Below are 17941 nucleotides of genomic sequence, written 5' to 3'. Positions count from 1 at the left end.
ACTATGTGTTAATTTCTTTGATCACTTGCTGCAATGGTAAGACCCCTACTGCATTATATATTAAGTAAGGGCTATAAATTGGAAATCATCTAATGTAAACTGCAGTTTCATCCAGCATAACTTCAGGTTGCTAAATCTTCTGTGGGCAACTCCAATTGCACTGGGCCATATGAGCAGTAAGGCTGGATCTGACCGCAGTTTACCTGTAGGCCTGGGTCACAGGCCAGACAAGGGCCATGGATGGCATCATCACAGGAGCCAAAGGGCAGCGTGAAGGCACTGGGCGCCAGAGAGAACAGGTAAGTTTGGGAGGAAGCCAACCATTCACAAGGCCAGAACTGCACCTCCGGCATGCTATCTACCAACCCACCCCCCTTTCCCCTCCAGAGTCCTCAAAATCTACCTCCAAACACAAGTAACAATGACAGGCTGAATGTCACCTCAGGAGCAATCCTGCCCAATTATCCTTCTAAATGAAGGCTCAGGACAAGAGGCAGCTCATCTTGTCCACTGTCTCCTTTGTTCTTTTGTTCCCCTAATTCTTTCATAACCAATTAATACACTCCCACCAACCAAATTAAGAACGCACTGGGGCATCTGGGTGGCTCAGTCAGTTAAGCATCTGACTTCGGCTCAGGTCATGATCTCGCGGTTTGTGAGTTCAAGCCCTGCATCGGGCTCTGTGCTGACAGCTCAGAGCCTGGAGCCTGCTTCAGATTCTATGTCTTGCTCTCTCTCTCTCTGCGCCTCCCCTGCTCATGCTCTGTCTCTGTCTCAAAAATAAATAAAACATTAAAAAAAAAAAAAGAATGCACTTATTCTGACTCATACACCTTGCCAACAAAGACTTTGGTCAATCTTTCCAATCTTTGCCATTTGGATAGGTGAAAAATGGCAATCTATTTTCATTTTATTGCCTTAGTTATTAGCAAGTTATGTATCTTTTTATATTCATACTTCTTTTTTGTCAGATTACCTATTTGTGTCCTTGTCCTTTTTGTTGGGTGTTTTATTTTTCAGACATAAAATAATAAGCAGTATTATTTGTTGTTCAGGCTACTAATACTTTCTTCATAGTCTTTTGACTCTTTCTATTTACATTCACAGTTTTAAGTGCTTTCTATTAGAAAAGAAAAAATTATGTCAATGGTCTAAATTCCTACTTCATAAATCTAGAAAAATTTAACTGATTAATCCAAAATCCATTAAGAGGAAGAAAATAATAAGCCTAAGAAGAGAAACTGATTAAATAAAAAACAACAATAGAGAAAATTAACCAAATCAAAAGTGGGTTCTCTAAAAAGTGTACTATATTTGATAAATGCCTAGCAAAATGGATCAATAAATAATGAGAAAGAACACAAAATACCAATATCAGGAAAGAAAAGTGAGAGTTTTACTACAAATCCTCCAGAAATCAAAAGTTTAATGAGAAAATATGAACAACTCAATGCCAATAAATTCAACAACTAAGATGAAATGGACAAATTTCTTGAAAACTACAATTGATCAAATGTGATTCAAGATCTACTGAAAACCTGCATAGCCTTATTATTTATTATAGAAATCGATTATCAAAATTTGTCCCACAAAACAACCCCAAGCCCAAATGCTTTCAGAAGTAAATTCTAACAAACATTTAAGCAAAGAAATAATACCAATCTTATACAACCACCTTCAGAAAATAAAAGAAGGAGCACTTCTCATTCATTTATGAGACCAAGTTACCCTAATGCCCAAATCAGACAAAGATGTTAAAGAATGATAGACTAATATCCTGAACATAAAGGTAAAAATCCCTAGCAAAATATTTGTAAATAGAATCTGGCAATATATGAAAGCAATAATACAGCATGATGGAGTGTGGTATACCTCCAAAATTCAAGGTTCTTTTAACCTCTGTAAATGAATTAATGTAATCCACCATACTAAACAAGTAAATGTCATATGTAGATGCAGAAAAAAACATGCAACAAAATTCAATATCTATTTATGATTTTTTAAAAAACTGTCAGCAAACTAGGAATAGAAAAGAATCTTTCTGGGGCGCATGGGTGTCTCAGTTGGTTAAGCATCTGACTTTTGATTTTGGCTCTGGTCACGATCTCACAGGTTCATAAAATCGAGCCCTGTGTCGGGCTCTGCACTGACAGTTCAGGGACTGCTTGGGATTCTCTCTCTCTCTCTCTCTCTCTCTCTCTCTCTCTGTCCCTCCCCTGCTCGTGCTCTCTCACTCTCTCAAAATAAATAAACATTTTTTTTTAAAAAGAAAACAATCATTTTCATTCTGATAAAGGGCATCTCTGAAACCTATAGCTAACATCACACTTAATACTGAGACTGCTTTCCCCATAAGATCAGGAACAAAACAAGAAAAATGTCTGTTCTTGCCACTTCTATTCAACTTCGTACTAGAGATCCTAGTCAGCACCAGAAGGCAAGAAAAAAATAAATAAATAAAAGGCAACCAGATTGGGAAGGAAGTAGTTCCCCTTCCTAAATTATATGATTATTAATGCATAAAGCTAAGGAAATGACCCCCCCCCCAAAAGCTACTAGAACTAATGAGTGTGATGAGAAAAATGACTATTTTGTGTTGAGGACTAGGTATTTGACAGTATGATAACCCTGTTCACACCAAGTCTAAACATTTAGATAAGGACCTGAGTTTAGGATTGCTACCATAATTTCCCACTTTGCTCTTCCTATGATACCTTTTTAAAATAGCCACTTAGAGTTAAGCCCACAAAAAGTTAATGACCTCTGCTCCTATCACCTGTTCGGTCATCGGTATTTGCTACCGGGCTCTCTATCTCCTGCTCACAGTGCCTAGGACAAAGGACTGCTTTCCCCCCAGATCATTCCCTCCTCTCCCCCAACACTCCCACCTCTGCCATTTCTAGGTCTTGTAGCCCTACTTCCTTTCTGTGGGTGTACTGAAACTGTTCCTTCAATCGACCCTGTGGGTTTCACTTCCCCAAATTAAAAGTTTGATGCTGAGGAAGCTATCTGCCAACCCCATGTGAGTGGCCTGTGCCCCTCAATTCAGCCGGTCATAGTCTGCATTATTCTTAATTCAACACACCAGCTCCAGCTTCTCCACATGGTGACTTTAGCAAGGCTTTAGAATATAAGGTCAATGTACAAAAATCAACTCAATTTCTGTATGCTAGTAACAAGCAATTATTAAATCAAATTTAAAATCCCATTTGCAATAGTATCAAAACTCATAAGATACTCAGGAATAGGTTTTTTCTTAAAGACATAAAATTTCAACACTGAAAACTATCACATGTTGTTAAGAGAAAATAAGCCCCTAATAAATGGAGAGATATACCATGGATTAAAAGATTCAATATTATACGATCCTGCAATGTATAATTTTAGACAGTCCTAATTACAAACATTTTAAAAATTTAATCTGTAGGGGCGCCTGGGTGGCTGAGTCGGTTAAGCGTCCGACTTCAGCTCAGGTCATGATCTCATAGTTTGTGAGTTCGAGCCCCACGCCGGGCTCTGTGCTGACGGCTCAGAGCCTGGAGCAGGCTTCGGCTTCTGTGTCTCCCTCTCTTTCTCTGCCCCTCCCCCGCTCTCGCTCGCGCAAAAATAAATAAGAACATTAAAAAAAATTTTTTTTTAATTTTAATCTGTAAAGCAAAGTCCATGTGTTCTAAACTGATTGAAAGAAAATGGTCTCTGTACACATGGTTGAGTGTTCTTCCAGAATATCATCACCTAAAGGTAGCTTTATTTTTATTTTTCCAGAGCAAGGTTTACTATGCTCTGTTTTTCTTTCTTTGCTCCTATTTTCTCCATTATTATTACTATCACAATAGAGGTTTTTGGCTTAATCTTGTTAGTTTGTTTGCTTGCTTATTAAATTTCTTTATAAAACAAAGTGCTCTATAAAGCAAAAATGAAAAGAAGAAAATCTTCTTGTAGCAGGACATGGGTGTGGAGTTTCATTTTATATATTTGAATTATACAAATATGAAATATCTTAATAATTCAAATATTAATAAATCTTCATTTTATATAAGTAATTTTATGATAACATTTCAATTAAAAATAATAAATAACTTCCAATTTCAGAAAAAGATTCAATATTACTAAGATTCAGTTGTCCCCATATTGGTCTATAAATTGATCTATAAATTCTACAGCTTACCATATATGAAAGACTCACAGGTAATACCATCCTCAATGATGAAAAACTGAGAGTTTCCCCCCAAAGGTCAGGAACACAACAGGGATGTCCACTCTAACTACTGTTTTCAACATACTACTGGAGGTCCTAGCTTCAACAATCAGACAACAAAAAGAAATAAAATGCAAAATAAAAGTTTGACTTTTATTCTTTCATTCTTTTTCATTTTTCATTCTTTGCAGATGACATGATACTCTATGTAGAAAACCCGAAAGACTCCACCAAAAACTGCTAGAGCTGATACATGAATTTAGGAAAGTCACAGGATATAAAAACAACACATAGAAATTAGATGCATTTCTATACACCAATAATGAAGCAGCAGAAAGACAAATCAAGGAATCGATCCCATTTACAATTGTACAAGAAAAACCATAAGATACCTAGGAATAAACCTAATCAAAGAGGTAAAAGATCCATATGCTGAACATTATAGAACACTTATGAAAGAAATAGAAGACACAAAGAAATAGAAAAACATTCCATGCTCATGTACTGAAAGAACAAATATTGTTAAAATGTCTATACTACCCAAAGGAATCTACACATTCAGTGCAATCCTTATCAAAATAACACCAGCATTCTTCACAGAGCTAGAACAAATAATCCTAAAATTTGTATGGAAACAGAAAAGACCATGAATAGCCAAAGCGATCTTGAAAAAGAAAACCAAAGCAGGAGGCATCACAATCCCAGACTTCAAGCTATACTACAAAGCTGTAATCATCAAGACAGTATGGTACTGGGACAAGAACAGACACTCAGATCAATGAAACAGAACAGAGAGCCCAGAAGTGGACCCACAAATGTACGGCCAACTAATCTTAGGAAAGAATATCCAGTGGAAAAAAGACAGTCTTTTCAGCAAATGGTGCTGGGAAAACTTGGACAGCAACATGCAGAAGAATGAAACTGGACCACTTTCTTACACCACACACAAAAATAAACTCAAAATGGATTAAAGACCTAAATGTAAGACAGGAAACCATCAAAATCCTAGAGGAGAAAACAGGCAGCAACCTCTTTGACCTCGGCCACAGCAACTTCTTACTAGACATGTCTCCAGAGGCAAGGAAATCAAAAGCAAAAATGAACTCTTGGGATCTCATAAAGATAACAAGCTTCTGGGGGTACCTGGGTGTCTCATTTGGTTAAGTACCTGACTTTGGCTCAAGTCATGATGTCGCGGTTCGTGGGTTCGAGCCCCACATCAGGCTCTGTGCTGACCTCCTAGAGCCTGCTTCAGATTCTGTGTCTCCCTCACTCTGCCCTTTCTCCACTCACACTCTTGTCTCTCTCTCTCAAAAATAAAACATTTAAAAAAGTTTTTAAAAAGATAACAAGCTTCCGCACAGCAAAGGAAACAATCAACGAAACTAAAAGGCAACCAATGGAATGGAAGAAGATATATGCAAATGAACTACTGGATAAAGGGTAACTATCCAAAATCTATAAAAAACTTGTCAAACTCAACACCCAAAAAAACAAATAATCCAGTGAAGAAATGGGCAGAAGACATGAATAGACACTTTTCCAAAGAAGACATCCAGATGGCTAACAGACACATGAAAAGATGCTCAACACCACTTATCAGGGAAATACAAATCAAAACCACAATGAGCTATCACTTCACACCTGTGAAAATGGCTAAATTAACAACTCTGGAAACAACAGATGTTGGCAAGGATGCAGAGAAAGGGGAACACTTTTGAACTCTTGACTGGGAACACAAACCAGTGTAACCACTCTCGAAAAAAAATATGGAGGTACCTCAAAAAATTAAAAATAGAACTACCCTACTACCTAGCATTTGTACTACTAGGTATTTATCGAAAAGATACAAAAATGCTGATTCAAAGGGCACATGCACCCCAATGTTTACAGTAGTACTATCAACAATAGCCAAATTATGGAAAGAGCCCAGATGTCCATCAACTGATGAATGGATAAAGATGTGGTGTGTATACACACACACACACACACACACACACACACACACTCACACACACACACACAGGCATGCACATATACAATGGAATATTATTTGGTGATCAAAAAGAATGAAATCTTGCCATTTGCAACAACATGGATGGAGCTAGAGTATATGATGCTAAGTGAAATAAGTCAGAAAAAAACTGATACCATATGATTTCACTCGTATGTGGAATTTAAGTAACAAAACAGAAGAACATAGATAGGGGAAGGGAAGGAAAAATAAAATAAGATAAAAACAAAAAGGAAGGCAAAACATAAGAGACTCTTTAAATACAGAGAACAAACTAGAGGGGAGGTAGGTGGGGGGTGGGCCAAATGGGCAATGGGCATTAAGGAGGGCACTTGTTGGGATGGGCACTGGGTGTTATATGTACGTGATGAATCACCAAATTCTAATCCTGAAACCAATACTATAATATATGTAACTAACTTGAATTTAAATAAAAAAATAATAACAATCAAATTCTATCGTTTAGATTTGTGCATTTCAACTTATTTAAATTAAAAAAAGAACCTTATAAAACAATAAGTGGTAGGTGGGGAGTGGAACAAGTTATAGCTAATAAAGGTAATTCAGGAGCTGGTGATGGAAATGTGGGTGTGGATATGTGGTGTGGATATGTGGGTGTTTACTACTCTGTTTATTTTGTATTTGCTCAAATTTTCCATAACAAGCTAAAAAAACAAACAAAAAAACACAAACCCAAAGACACACAAACCACAAACCCATGTTCTAAATTAACTGATTCATCAGATATACAATTACTCTGTCAAATAGCTATAAAAGTTTCTAATCACTGACTCTCTGTTTCTGTATGTAATCCCTCCCAGTCCAGTAACAAACTATCTATGTCGGGCACCAATTGTCAGACCACACTCTCAGTAGCACTACTGGTCTTCTCTGCCTCATTCTTTTCTTCACTGAACAATAGTAGTAATAGTAGTAGTAACAAGATTTACTTCTTAGAGGTTTTATGAGGATTAAATAACAAAATATATGTGGAGTGCTTTGTGACCAGTGGCTGGCATAGAAGTGTTCCATAAGCATTAGCTCTATTATTCTCATTAACACAACCCGCTACAGTTGGGTTTTTTTTTTTCCTTTTGCGTCCTAGGATCTCTTTACTTACTGGCAATTTTATGCTTTTTTTCTGAGTTATTTATGTCCCTTAAACTTTGAACTTATTACTGAAATAAATCTTTCTCCTTAAATCTTTTTTTTTATTAAAAAAAATTTTTTTAAACATTTATTTATTTTTGAGAGAGAGAGACAAGAGCATGAACGGGGGAGGGTCAGAGAGAGGGAGACACAAAATCTGAAACAGGTTCCAGGCTCTGAGCTGTCAGCACAGAGCCCGATGTGGGGCTCAAACTCACGGACAGCGAGATCATGACCTGAGCCGAAGTCGGCCGCTTAACCGACTGAGCCACCCAGGTGGCCCTCTGCTTAAATCTTTAAATCCAAATATAAAAAAGAAGAATCACATACTTTACTGATGAGGAAACTGAGATTCAAAAAATTAAATTCAGCAGACATTTCTCAGGGTGGTTGCCTTGGCCCAACCATTCCTGAAAACAAAAGTCATTACTGCCAGACCCCATCCTGGCCACGATGATTTGCCCACCAAGGGGCAGATTCCCAATCATAGCTGAGTCAATCATGTTCCTTCTCCTAATGCCGATGGTATGTCCTCAGCAACACCCTGAGTGGGTTCTCTAATACTGCTCTCCTGTTCCTGCCTTTCCAGAAGCTGAGGAGTTAGCCTTTTCCAGTGATTCCAAGCAGTGGCTCCTCTAGCATCCTTCTGATAAACTCGCTTTTTACCTCTAAGCTGGCTGGAGTTAGTTTGCATTGCTTAGATGACTGAGTGGGGTCACAACCAAGTTCTGGAATACGTCTCTTTATATTAGACACTCTCAAGTGTATCTAATGGAAGCCTACTGTTTACAAGGCACTGTACCACCATGTGTGCTGTGAGGACCAACAGGTTATGACAGGACAAGAAGGGGTGGGACTTTACTAGGAACGAGCTGCAGAAAAGACACTAGGTAGGTATAAGGAACTGAAAGCAATGCAGATTTACCGCAGAATAAGGCACATAAAGGCACAGCGTTAATCCTCAATAAATATTTGTTGAATTGATATTAAATTAGACATAAAATCATACAGAATGATGACAAATCACATATAGCTTTCAATGCCAAACTAAAGGATAAAGTGTTTACTCTCCTCAGAATGGGAGCTACTGAAGGTTTGTGAGCAGAAGAGCCCTGAGTTATGCTTTGAAAGTAATACTAACATCTCAGCCAGTCCTAATGAATGCTCTGCTGATTAATGGGCTGAAGTTTCTGTGTTTTGAGTGTAGTATTTATGTTTCTAACCAGGGACATTTACCAGCACATTGTACAGAAAGCAGAAGGTTTTGTTTGTTTCAATGTCAAAATGATACTTCTGTATGACTCTCCTCAGAGAACAACACAAGATAGCTACAAATATTTGATAATTTCCTCCTCTGGCGTGGATCTAATCAAATGAAGTTGCCAACAAAATTAACTTAGGTTTGGGGCGCCTGGGTGGCGCAGTCGGTTAAGCGTCCGACTTCAGCCAGGTCACGATCTCGCGGTCCGGGAGTTCGAGCCCCGCGTCAGGCTCTGGGCTGATGGCTCAGAGCCTGGAGCCTGTTTCCGATTCTGTGTCTCCCTCTCTCTGCCCCTCCCCCGTTCATGCTCTGTCTCTCTCTGTCCCAAAAAAATAAAAAACGTTGAAAAAAATTAAAAAAAAAAAAAGAGGGGCGCCTGGGTGGCGCAGTCGGTTAAGCGTCCGACTTCAGCCAGGTCACGATCTCGCGGTCCGTGAGTTCGAGCCCCGCGTCAGGCTCTGGGCTGATGGCTCAGAGCCTGGAGCCTGCTTCCGATTCTGTGTCTCCCTCTCTCTCTGCCCCTCCCCCATTCATGCTCTGTCTCTCTCTGTCCCAAAAAAATAAATAAACGTTGAAAAAAAAAAATTAACTTAGGTTCAACAATACTTCTCCATTAATTGTGACCTGAGGGAGACCTGATATTAGAACCAGGTTATAATCGAGAAACTGTTAAGTACCTACTTTATCAATGGAAGACAACCCAGGTTCCATTGAATGTGCCCTATGAAACACTCTACAGCATACAGGCAGGCTTCCAGCATAAGCAATCTTATTACTATGAAGTGTAATTTTAAACGCAGACTCTAACATTACTGTTACCCCAATTCAAAAAGTTGTACTTTATTTTCCAACCACACAAATGACAATGTGCTCCTATAAACACTATTCTGTAAATCTTAGGGACCCAGTAATCTAAACACAAAAACTGATCTTATTCTATAGTAACTATTTACACGGCCATTTGAAGTAATGAAACAAAAAGTGCAAAAAAAGTCAAGTGAAAAAGCAAAATAATGTTACCCAAACAAACCAGTCTTTAAGCAAAACAAGTTTTCCTTTCCTTTCAAATAAAGAGAACCAAATATTTTAGCAATAAAAGCATACGTAATTAACAGTATAGTAATTGGCATGCCATGGAATCGGAAAACACACAAATTACTCATTCAAAGGTCAAAAATATTTTTTCATACCCTTGTCTGTACTGTAAGTAGCGAACTACAGAACTAACAGACTCTGAAAGTTGGAAAGAATCCATACTCGTTCAGAACTTTATGAACAGTTTCTGACATACACCCACAAGCACCTGTTTCCAGTGTATTTCAACTGTGGCTTTTAAATGGAAACATGTAAAAGCAAAAGCAGCAGTGCCCTGGGTGCGATAACAAGGCGAAGCCCCTTCAGACACATGCCCACGGCTGGGATTAGGGACTTAGGGAGGAAGATGCTGTCACCGTCCTCCCTCGCGCGCCCCGCCGCGCCCCGCCGCGCAGGGAACTCACAGCTCTGGTCTCGTACAGAACCAGCTTCTGGACGGAGCTTATGATGGGGGCAGCGGCCGCGGGCATGGTCGGAAGAAATGGGGGCCCTCACGACAGGGCACCAGGCCGCGGCCCAGAGTGCGGCAACCTCCAAGCTGCTCCAGGAGGCCGGGAGAGAAGACACCTCACACCCTGGACATCAGATCCAGACGGAAAATACTCCCCTTGTGCACTAAACAAACAAGACCGGGAATAGCTCAGGTGTTTCCGGATCCCGGATCCCCACCTCCGGGCAAGTCCCGCCCCAGGCACGTCGGGGGCGCAGCTGGAGGATATACCGTAGAGAGGTCGCGTAGAACTTGCGCGTTGCTTAGGGAGGAAACGAAAGACGCCATGTTTGGTGCGGGCGGGAGAAAAAGTGGGCGGAGAAAAAGCGAACAGGTTAGTCTGGGCTCGCGCTTCATCTAGTCCTCTTTGGAAAAGGAGTAGGGTTTGCGACTGGATTGCTTCTTTTGAATCGGTTTCTGAGTTGTAGATAGATCCATTCGAAGTTGGTCTCTTTTTTTCTGCCTACCTCTGCCTTTATTTTCCTGGAAATATATCTGATAGCCCTTCGCTGTGTGCCGGTGTTTTTCCCCTTGCGTCTCTTTATCTGTATTAACCCTTAGGAGAGTCAACAAAATCCATGCTGTCTGAAAGCTGTGTGGTTCAAGGAATTTTTTTTTAATCACCTTTTTAAAAAAATCACCGAAAGTTGGAGATTTTGTAAATTCTACAAACGGACTGTCGTGCAATGTTTAGTGCAGTGTGGTGTGGCACCGACTTTGAGACCGGCAGTTCTGGGTTAAAATAAGGCCTCTTCCATTTGATATGTGTGAACCCAAGTGGGCAATGTACATGCCCTCTCTAATCATCATTCATTTTATATTTGTCAAAAGGAATGTATTAAAAATACAAAGTTAAGTGAAAAAGTGAATAAGTAAAATTATTTTAAAAAATCAATAAATTACAGCCCCACCTACAAGACCCGGTCCCCCAAGAGGCACTGCGCGAAGCCCCGCCAGGGGTTCCCTAGGCAACCGCTGCACCGACACAGCGATACCAGAGGCGGCTGCGGACCGGCAGGTGGGGTCCTGTGGGCTCCTGGGGACTCCTCTGTGCCGAGGTAAGTAGGGGTCGTAGTCCCCCTCCCCGACGCGCTTTGTGTCTATTGAATGGAACCTTACCTCCTGCGGGGACGCCATGCCAGTTCCTTTTCCTACAAAACTAAACTTCGGGATTTCTCAGTAAATTAGTTTTTAAAACAATTTTCCCTTCAAACCACTGATGACATTCCACAAATATTTACTGAGCACCTACTATGAGAGTATAAGACATCGCCTAAGTAGAAGTGGTAGGTTTCTCAGGAGATGGGCCCCCTGTAAACCGCACAACCCACCTGGAGAGTTTCTCAACGGCTTAAAAGGTGAGGGAACTTGTAAACATTCTATTGAATTATAGTATAAACCTATAACATAATGTGATATTAGAGATTATATTACATAACAATGAGATGTTAGAGATCATGTTGTAAATTTAAAATTGAGAAATTACCAAATTAAATAAATGTTTAATTATTTAGTATTTTAATTTTCTTTCATAGTTTGGTCCTATTTTATTAAGAACTAGAAAGATGGCCATGTCAGTTCTGGCATTTTACATTGACTTGGATCTTTCAACTGGGAAGAATATTTAGTTGTGTTTTTTTCATAGTGGAAACCAATTCTTCTGAATATGAGTTAAATATCTGCACTATGTTTTTATTTAGGATAACAACTCTTAAAATATGTGTAGAATTCTGGTTTCCAATATTTAGTTTTCAATTATTATATTATACTGTAATATTGCTCTTCATTTGAACCTTGTCTTAGTTTGGTTCACCTAGAAGCACATCCTGAGACAAAAATTTGAGGGCAAGTGGTTCATATAGGAAGTAATCCCAGGAAACATCAGGGAACAGAAGGAAGCTGATAAAAGGAATATTATCAAGCAAATTTCTCTGTGGGCTGAATTCACTGCGGAATACTGAGATATTTGTCTCAGAGTAATTCCCTCTTAAGGGCAAAGGAGCTGGGGCATTTATTCACTACCTCCCATCAGTTATTGGCTGAGGCCTGCTATGGCGGAACATTAATTTCCTGGAACTTGTGGTTTGCCTGTGCTCAGGCAGACTAGGTATGGCAGCTGGAAACATTCCTTAGGCAAAGAGCCACACGTGCTAGAAGTTGGAAGTCAGACTGACCATTCATGGAAAAGTTACATGTCAAGTGGTCGTGGGCACTAATAGCATCTGCTACGTTCCAATGAGATATACTCGTTTGCACTAGTCATTTCCACTCTCCCCCCCCCCCCGACCCACATTAAGTTCACACCATCCCCTCAGTGATTCTTCTCGATGGTGGTTGGTCTCAATTTCTGAAAGAAAAGGACTCACCAAAAGATGGTTAGTGGGACAAGCTATGGAATCCACTACTGCAATTAATCCGAGGTCTGAAATTGATAATTCATCACTTGCCTCCTCTACCACCCATTCTAGATTTCTCTTACCCTTGGCTGGCACTTCTGCTGAGCTCAGTTGTTTTCCCAGTAGGGTAACCAGCCTTCATCCCTGAGGGCTGTAAGCCTCTTGTTACCATGTCTTTGTCAGACCGGGCTTGCTACAATTACAAGAGGAGTCTCAGAGAATCCCCTGAGTTCAAGACATACATCTCCTGCTCCAAGCAGTAGAAGCAACCCTGTCCTCACCTGCCAGTGCAGTAACTCCTTATGGCCATGTGGAGCCACAGAGGACCAGGCAGCGGTTTTAGGTTTAGTGAAACCCACCTAAAGGGGTCTCCTGATAGAAGCATCTCTCTCCCCTCAATCAAAACCAGGACCTCCAGTCCAGCAGAGCCTGAAGTCATGAGGAAGGATGGTACAAATTCCTCATGTCAATCACTGAGAGGGATGGTAGTGTCTCAATCCCACACAATCTCTAACTGGCATTTTCATTGTACCTTTAAGAGGCCATTCCAACATTCTGTCAGACCGGTAGCTTCTGGATGAAGAGGTATGTGGTAGAATCAGTGGATCCTTCTTATCATACCCCCTTTACTAAAAAGAGGGTCTTTTGATCCAAGGCAATATTATATGGGATCTCATGATAAATGAGACACACTCCAAACCCTTAGATAGTAGTGCTGGCCAAGGCATCGTGGGTAGGAAAAGCACACCCATACAGGGACACATGTCACCTGCTGTATTCTCCAAGGTGAAGGAATTCCATGTAATCAGTTTGTCACTGAATGGATATACCATTTTGAGGGCTTAGCCTCAGTCTCTGTAACACACAGGTGAGATGCTTAGTGATAGAATTAACTAAATCAGCCTGTTGAGAGGGAGATGCGTCATTGAACCTATGCAATGGCCTCCATCACCTCCATCCCTACCACCGTGCCTCCTCCATTTATGAGCCCATTTTGGAAGCATTGAGGTGACCAGGGATAAAGACTGGCTAGTGTTTACTGGAAAATCAACCTGCTTTGTGAGACTCAAAAATCCACATATTTTGTGTCCACTTGTATTTTTTTACTATGTGGTATAACAAAATTACCACAAATTTAGCAGTTTAAAACACATACATATATTATCTCATAGTTTCCATGTTCAGGAGTCCAGGCGTAGCTTAGCGGGTTTCTCCACTGAGGGTCTCACAGAGCTGTGGTCAAGATGTTGGCTGCGCGGCATTTTCATCTGGAGACTCGACTAGGGGAGAATCTGCTTCTGAGCTCATTTAAATTGTCGGCAAAAATCATCTCTTTGTGGTTGTTTCTTTTCTTCCTGGCTGTTGTCCAGGGGCTCCCTCCATGACTGGAGGCCACCCACTGTTCTTTGCCAGCAGCCCTTTCACATCATGGCAACTTAATTCAGAGCCAACCAGGAAGTCTCTCCAATGTGCTAAAATAGGATCTTACATAGTACAATGTAATCACAGGAATGGTATGTCTAATACCTTTGCTAGATTTAGAAGCAAGTCACAGAATCCATCTTCTCTTAGGGAATGGGGTCACACAGGGTGTGACTTGGTAGGGCTTGCCATAGAGTGTGTTTGCTGTGCCCTTCTCATAGGTCCATTCTCATGCCTCTTCCCCAGAACTCTTTTTCTCTTATCTTTCAGTCTTGCTCCTCCCAGGCCTTTGATCAAGCCATTCAATACTGTCCTCCAAACTGAGGACCTAGGAACACTGCCTAAAACTGCCCACAAGGAGGATTTCCCTTAATCATCATCTTTCAGGGCTGCCTCTGAGTGGCATTAAAGTCTGGAAGCATTCCATTTACAGTTTGCACCAATATATCATGATTCATCCATGACTTTTTTTAAGTTCCTAGGGAATTCCTTATGATGTCTGAGCTGAAAAAGAGACATTGATAAGCAAAAGATAGATGACATGGTGTCTGGGCTGCTTATTTATGAAACTTATTTGTACCCTCCAGACGTGCTTGGACCTGATCCCAGCGTTCCATTTTTGTCATTCAGTGGATTACTCCTGTGCCTGCCCAACTTTAGGACTAGATCTAATGTACCCAGTTCATGATGGGCACTTCCAGTTGCATAGTCACTTGATGTCCCATGGCCAGGCATTCATTCTCTCCCAGAGCCCAGAGCATTGCCAGGAGTGGCGTTTTGAATGGGGAGTGGTTCTCTGCTGCAGACAGCAATGATCTACACCGAGAGGTTTCTGTTGTGGCTTTCCTAAGACTCCAAAAGTATTCTCACCTACTGTAGGTGTCTCCCTCTAGCATCATGGGATCTGGCCAGGTATATGGCCCAAGAAGCAGGCCTCTGGTACCATAGACTAAAACTGCTACAGAGCTCTCTGTTGCTCTGAGCTTCGCTCAAAACTGACAGCTTTCCAAGTCACCCATTATATGGATCAGAACAGTATTCCCAAGTATGCTACAGGCTGTCTCCAAAAACTAAAGAGACTTATAAAATACTGCACCTCTTTTTTTTTTTAGAGGTATAAGGTATAAGGTATAGTAAACTTGCCCTCTACCTTGGAGAGAACATCTCAGAATGTCCCAGACCACTGGTCTTTTAAAACCTCACCAAAGTAACAGGGCTTTAAATGTAGATTTATCTTCCACTTTCTGCTGCTCATGTGTCTTATGAAGCCATCCAGAACACTTGCCACTTCCTGCTCACAGGCTCTGATATTATCAATATTGATAATATATCAACAAGGGATCAAAAAGACCCCTTTGTACTATAGCTGTTAAAAGAGCAGGAGAGTCCTGGGGCAAGCCTGAATGTTCCTTGCTGACTGTTCTAAGTGAATACAAACTGTTTCTAATCTTCTTTTCTGAGAGGGATTTTAAAAAAAACACAACACATTTGCCAGATGAGTAGCTGCATACCGAGGACAAGAAGCTGTGTCTGACTAGTAAAGATCGCATCTGCACAATTATGAGTGGGGCTATCACTTGGTTAAGTTTTCAGTAGTCCCCCATCATCTGTCATGATCTATCTGGTTTTTGTAAAAAATCACACTGGAGAATTGAGCAGGGCTATCTTTTAGATAGTTTGGGGTATCACCTTTCCATTTCATTTGGAATGACTTACTATTTATTTCATGAGCTTCCACTTGGCTTTTCTACCACAGTGGTGCTTACTCCACAGGCAGGGAACGACTGGGAAGATTTTGCCAGGTGCAATCCCCATCACATAGTCAGGGACCAGGAAAAGAACCACGAGGTGATCCTGCAGATCCTGCACTGTAAGACTGACTTGAGCCGAGACTCCATTTATTACTGGTTCTCCATTTGCTTTCACACCAGCAGGAGGCCATGATGGCATTTTGTATCTGCTGGTGTTGGTGTCAGCTCAGACCCTATGTCTGTAGGCTCTGAAAGAGGAGGATAGTCCCATTTCCACAGTGTGTATTTCCTCAGTTAATGGTTGTAGGTTCCCTTGGAGAAGGAAGAATTGGGGAATCCCTATTGTAAATACTTGTTACGGTGTTGTAGGGTCTATTCTCGAGGACTCCTCGCCTCCCCTTCAATAAATGGGCTCTGGAGCTGAGAACTAGGCAAGGATCATGATTTTCCACTGTGGTTGCTGACATCAGCCTTTGATTCACTTGCCCTTTGTCATTTTTAGAAAAGTAAGTTAATAAACATTTTCATTCACTGCTCATCCATTTCACCCCCTAGAAATTCCATGGTTTATTAACCATTGCCATAGATTTCTGTGGATCTTGCTTGTTGCCATTCTGGACTTCCTGCCCATTGTAGTAATTACACCTACTTTGTTTCTGATGGTTAAGTGCTGCCATCTGGCCTCTGCTCTTCAAGACCCTGTCATCCCCACTGAAACGTGGAACCCCAGTATCGTAGCAGCCTTTCCCCTACCTTCAGTCCTGGCCTACAAAGAACAGCCACCACTGAGCTTATTAAGGATACTAGTGCCCCCTTACTAGTTCATTCCTTATAGCCTTAATGAGGGGAGTGTCCTCTGGCCATCCCAACAAGCAGAGTTGGCTTATCAGTTCTCTAGCCTCATATGTGAAATCCATTTAACATGTCACCTCCTCGAGCCTTTGACACACTACTCTATATTCTACCAAGGCAGTTCCAGCATTTCTACCACATTTACTACAGGCTGTTGTTCTTTTCCAAGCTTCAAGAAACCTTACCAGCAGTGAATTAGGACCCACTCCAGGTGTCCTAGTCAGTATGTTAACACCTTGAGTCATGGGAGAGAGCCCACGTATCAATAAACTCTCATCTAGTCTCCATTCCCCCACTCAGCACCCTCAAGATCCTTTTGTAGGCATGTTCTCCTGATTCCTGTTGGTACATCATAGCCAGGCCCTCCAATTCTTTAGGTGCACAATACCTTTCTTCCTGTACCAGTGCCTCCACAGCCAGGCTGGGCTGATGCTTGACCCCAGTTACTGGTCTAAAAGCTATGAGGAAGTTGAAGCAGATCTTGTGGAGGGTAAGCATTGTTTTCTGAAGTGTCTGCCTCAGGTGATGCAAGGAGAGGCTGCTATCCTTCCAGAGATGAGGGAGGAGCTACTTCTGTCAGTGCAAGGCATTCCAGATGCTACTGAGTGTTAGATGGAAAAGGGAAGAAGCCTGAGTTCTTTTTGCTGCCACAATAAAGAATTACAGGACAGCAAAGGGAAAGTAAAGCAGAGCAAAGTTTTACTCAAGTACACTCCAAGGGAGGAGCGGGCCAGTCAAGAGAGACAAAGGCCCCAGAAACCCCAGGGTGTAGGCTTATATCAATTTTTTTTTTTTGAGTCGGTCCTAAGGTAGCAACATTTGGGTAACAGGCCTGGATTATATAATAATTAGCCAACTGCACATACCCTTTCCCAAGACGTATTCAAAATGCCTGCACTAGGTAGAAAACAACATTATTTCTATTCTAGAGGCATACACCAAATAAGGACAACAGGGTGCTGTCTGCACAAGTGCAACAAGCACAACAAACTCAATTCTTCCTCTGCTGGGATGTTGTGACCTTAGATGGGTGGAATGGGGTGGTCCCCAGGCGGTTGTCCATTGGGCATCTCCATCAGGACGTCTAAGGTCCATCCTCCTGTCACTCACTCATGCCTAGCTTCCTGCCTCACACACGTAAATCTTAGGGTTCTAAGTACTCAGATATCCACCTAAATGTCCCCACCCCAGGCCTTAGGGCCCTGGTTTTAGTGTACTTAAAAGAGACTCTTTAATAAATGCACCACCTCTATAAAAGGTTTAGATGCATTTTCTCCTTTAGAATTAGATTTTATAGTAGCATTACTTGTTTT

The 17941-nt window shown here is 41.2% G+C and overlaps 2 protein-coding genes across 6 annotated transcripts in view; one reads left to right on the top strand and one right to left on the bottom strand.

Moving 5' to 3' along the window:
• FIG4 (FIG4 phosphoinositide 5-phosphatase) overlaps nucleotides 1–10412 on the bottom strand; it is a 134308-nt gene extending 123896 nt beyond the window's left edge. For all 3 annotated transcript variants that reach the window (XR_007152207.1, XM_047858994.1, XM_047858996.1), the window contains exon 1: nucleotides 10122–10412. Coding sequence is in view for 2 of the 3 variants with exons in the window: in XM_047858994.1 (XP_047714950.1) it covers nucleotides 10122–10187 (66 nt within the window). In the remaining variant the exon portion in view is untranslated. The remainder of the gene's footprint in view (nucleotides 1–10121) is intronic.
• A 78-nt stretch (nucleotides 10413–10490) lies between these two features.
• The window catches only part of AK9 (adenylate kinase 9), a 133873-nt gene continuing 126422 nt past the window's right edge, over nucleotides 10491–17941 (top strand). Inside the window, exons 1-2 of one of the 3 annotated variants that reach the window (XM_047860268.1) lie at nucleotides 10491–10541; nucleotides 11113–11265. The gene's annotated coding sequence lies outside the window, so the exon portion shown is untranslated. The other 2 variants (XM_047860269.1, XM_047860270.1) reach the window with 2 other exon arrangements.

Source organism: Prionailurus viverrinus, chromosome B2 (assembly GCF_022837055.1).
Source record: "Prionailurus viverrinus isolate Anna chromosome B2, UM_Priviv_1.0, whole genome shotgun sequence".
In the NCBI taxonomy this organism is placed as follows: Eukaryota; Metazoa; Chordata; class Mammalia; order Carnivora; family Felidae; genus Prionailurus; species Prionailurus viverrinus.
The sequence above is the reverse complement of the archived record's forward strand: the minus strand, read 5'-3'. Positions and strand labels throughout refer to the sequence as shown.